At 48.8% G+C, this 3,667-nt stretch overlaps 1 protein-coding gene across 1 annotated transcript in view; it reads left to right on the plus strand.

Moving 5' to 3' along the window:
* Window positions 1-646: 646 nt before the first annotated feature.
* The window catches only part of LOC119360264 (protein PAIR1-like), an 8,725-nt gene continuing 5,704 nt past the window's right edge, over window positions 647-3,667 (plus strand). The window contains exons 1-2 of the mRNA XM_037625975.1: window positions 647-925; window positions 3,423-3,622. Of these exons, the coding sequence (XP_037481872.1) occupies window positions 647-925; window positions 3,423-3,622 (479 nt within the window). The remainder of the gene's footprint in view (window positions 926-3,422; window positions 3,623-3,667) is intronic.

The raw sequence follows: 3,667 nt of genomic DNA on the forward strand, positions 1-3,667 counted from the left end.
TCAGCACACATTAGCCCCCAAGTGTTAAGTATCTTTGCTTGCAAAATGCTTGGGACTTAATGTTATCTTACCATGATTCTGATTATAACCTGGCATTAATGCAGGCCACCATAAGTCAATTTGAGTCGGAGACTGCTGACCTGAAGAGCCGCCTGGCAGCTCAAGAACTTGAAATTCAAAAGGCCAACTCCAAATTCGAATTCAGTGTCTCTGAACAAGAGAAGTTGAAGAAGAATTTTGAGGCGGAGAAGAAAATTTGGGCTGATGAAAAAGCTTCACTGGTGACCCAGGCTGAGACGGCAGAGGCTTTACTTGCAGAAGCAACAACGGAGCTGTCCGGCTTAAAGCGCCAGATATCTCAAATGGTCTCAGCAATCTTTGGTAAGTTACTCATATAAACTTTAAACTTGCAAACCTCCTTTCAATGATTACTTCAATTGTCAGCTCCGGCTCACCTTATGCTTAATAATGTAGGCCATAGGAGCACAAACCTCAAGCAGAATATGTTGATCAAGCTGAAGGCGGTTTATACTCTTGTGGAGCAGCTCTACACCGGGTCACAACGTGCTCTGGCTGTTTTAGCTTTATCAGATGACGTTCCTTAACTCCTGCAAGACATGCTGAAATGGCTTGCTTCACTACCTCAATGGTCCAAGATATAAGGAGGGCGCCCGCAAGAGCCGGGGCCATAGCCGCGTTGAGCCGAGCGAAAGCATGGATTCCAGAGCTAGACCCGGCCGACCTCGCTCTTGGATACCCGATTCTGAAAGAAGATGGGACCGTATTTGATGAACATGACTCCACCGCCTGTGTCAAAGATATACGCCCCGTGGCTGCTCTTATCGGGAACGATACTGATCTTACCAAGTATCAGCCGGGCTATGACAGCGAGAACCGGAGAATCCCAACCCCTCCCTATGATGAAGTCAGCCTGATCCCTCCAACTCGTAAGCATACCTTTGCCCCTGAAGTGGACCCAGCCGGTTTAATAGATGATGAAGCCGAGTTTGAAGCCTTGAGCGACATTGACTGGGCCTCGTCAACTTTCCAGGACAAAGCAGCCGACGGAGAAGCGGAGAAGGATAACCCAGAGTCTTCAAGCCCACCAAAGGAGTGAACCGCCAGGCGTTTATGACTTTGCAAAACAATGCTTCATTATTCATACTCGGGGAGTCTTGTTATAGGGTAGAAAAAACCTCTCAATTTTGTCATGCCTTCGCGCATGTTTATGGCGCTTAATACTTTCGTAAGCCGCCATCGCTATATACTTCCAGCTTATATTGATCTTTTATCTCCTTGATGTCAAAATTTGCTTGCCTTATCCTGCAATCCTTTTGATAATCTCGCCTGCTTATATGACCTACCCCATGCGGGTAAATTCAACTCCTGAAGGTTGGAACATATAATGTTCACCTGGCACTTAACAACCAGGGGTGATAAATATTAAGCCGAAAGAACCAACAAATCATCTCATAGTGCTTTTAAAAAGGTCTCAAGATAGTCAAATAACTATGCTTATAAAATATAATGGATAATAAATAAAGGCTTCTGATTCGAATACGACCAGTAAACCGTTCCAAAGGGGTTAAGCTAAGATTCAGATACGATCGTATAGCCCCCAGTGGCTTTGGCGATGCCGATCAAGTGGGTATCGACAACTATGTTCTCTTTGGTTCGAATACGACCTATGTTTGAACAGGAAGCCCCCAAGTGACCATAAGAGTTGTTTAATGACGCTGATTCGAATACGATCCATGTCAGACCCAAAGGGGTTAAGCTATGATTCAAATATGATCAAGAAGCCCCCAGGTGGGTTTGGCAGTATGTCGATCAAGTGAGTATCGACAACTATGTTCTCTTTGGTTCGAATACGACCTATGTTTGAACAGGAAGCCCCCAAGTGATCATGGCTAGATTCAGATATGATCATAAGCCGGACCAAAGGGAAAGCCGGATTCAGATATGATCCGCTCCCTGTTGGTTGTTTCCACCATCTGATAAAGAAGACATATAGACCTTCGAGGGTAAAAAAGGACAAAGGTCCTGCTTTATTGCTTTATATAATATATACATCGTCAAAATATATACATCTTGAGAGCCGGTGGCTCAAGTATAGTAAGGCAGAAGATGGGCGATATTCCATGGCCGGCGGGTATCCTCCTCCGACTTACGTGAGTCTTTGTGCTCTCGAACATCGATGAGGTAGTATGACCCGTTGTTCAGATTCTTACTGACCACAAAGGGTCCTTCCCAAGGAGGGGATAGCTTGTGCATATCAGACTGATCCTGGATGAGCCGGAGCACTAAGTCGCCTTCCTGAAAGGTTCTGCTTCTAACCCGGCGGCTGTGATAGCGACGAAGGTCTTGCTGGTAAATCGCCGAGCGGGCTATTGCCAAGTCTCGCTCCTCATCCAACAAGTCAAGTGCATCCTGGTGAGCTTTTTCGTTATCAGCCTCAACGTAAGCCGCCACGCGGGGTGAGTCGTGTCGGATGTCACTTGGCAGGACTGCCTCTGCTCCATAGACCATGAAAAAAGGTGTGTAACCCGTGGATCTGTTAGGCGTAGTGTTGATGCTCCACAGTACAGAGGGTAGCGATGGCCCCACGGTGGGCGCCAACTGTCATGGAATTGTCACGTCAGATGTCCTAGTGAAAGGACTTAATCGTGGAGCCATCGCTACTAGGAAGCTTGAAGGGGTTATTAGGACAAGAGACACGAGAGGTTTATACTAGTTCGGCCCCTTACGATGAAGGTAAGGCCTACCTCTAGTTGGGTTGGTATTGCTTGATGTTTCGATGACCAGGGAGCGAGATACGCTATGCCCGGTTCTCCATGAGTTGTTTCTTGCCCTCAGCCACCAGCGGGTCGTCCCCTTATATACACGGGTGGACGCCCTGCGGCCTACAGAGTCCCGTACGGCTCATAGACAGTGTCCGGCTCGGTGACTAGTTAATTCTACCTTACGTTACAAGTCATATCTTCATGACGGTTTACCACTATGGGCTTTAAGCCACCTGCGGGCCTTAGACCCTTTATTGAACAACCATCTTCAAGCTTGGTCTTGGGCTTCTTTTTGATGAGTCTTCTTTGCGTAACCCGGCCCCTCTTTGGCGGCTTACACAAATAGTTATATCCCCAACAGACGCCACACGCAGCTCCATCCAATGGTCGCGGATGCGGCGGATCTTTTTATATTATCCGCCGTCAGACCCGTAGCATCGCCCATTTCAGAAAGGGATTTTGTCTTTGCAACAAATGTTGTGTTTCACAAGGGAAACAACATTGGCTCGGGTGATTGCAACAAGGCTCTTGTTGCAGAGAGGGTGGCATTGCTTACGCTGCTGCAATAGATTGGACGGCTATCCATGGCTCCATCCAATGGTCCATATAATCTCGGCTGGCTTTCGTGCCACCGATCAGGCGGGTCAGCAGCATCAACCCACACACACCTCTCTCCCTGTGGTGGTTCAAATTTTAATTTTCCTGGTGCTCCGCTCCGCTCCTCCTCGCCGGCCGGCCATCGCCGCCGCCTCGCCGGGGAAGGGAAGGGAGGAGGAGCCGATGAAGCGCGGGACCAACAGCGCGTGCGACCTCCGCGCCGTCTCTCTCCCCCCGCCCCTGTAAGACCGGGCCCCCTCCATCCCCTCCCCCCCCTATCCCCGTCC

The sequence above is a fragment of the Triticum dicoccoides genome, chromosome 2B (genome assembly GCF_002162155.2).
Source record: "Triticum dicoccoides isolate Atlit2015 ecotype Zavitan chromosome 2B, WEW_v2.0, whole genome shotgun sequence".
Classification (NCBI taxonomy): domain Eukaryota; kingdom Viridiplantae; phylum Streptophyta; class Magnoliopsida; order Poales; family Poaceae; genus Triticum; species Triticum dicoccoides.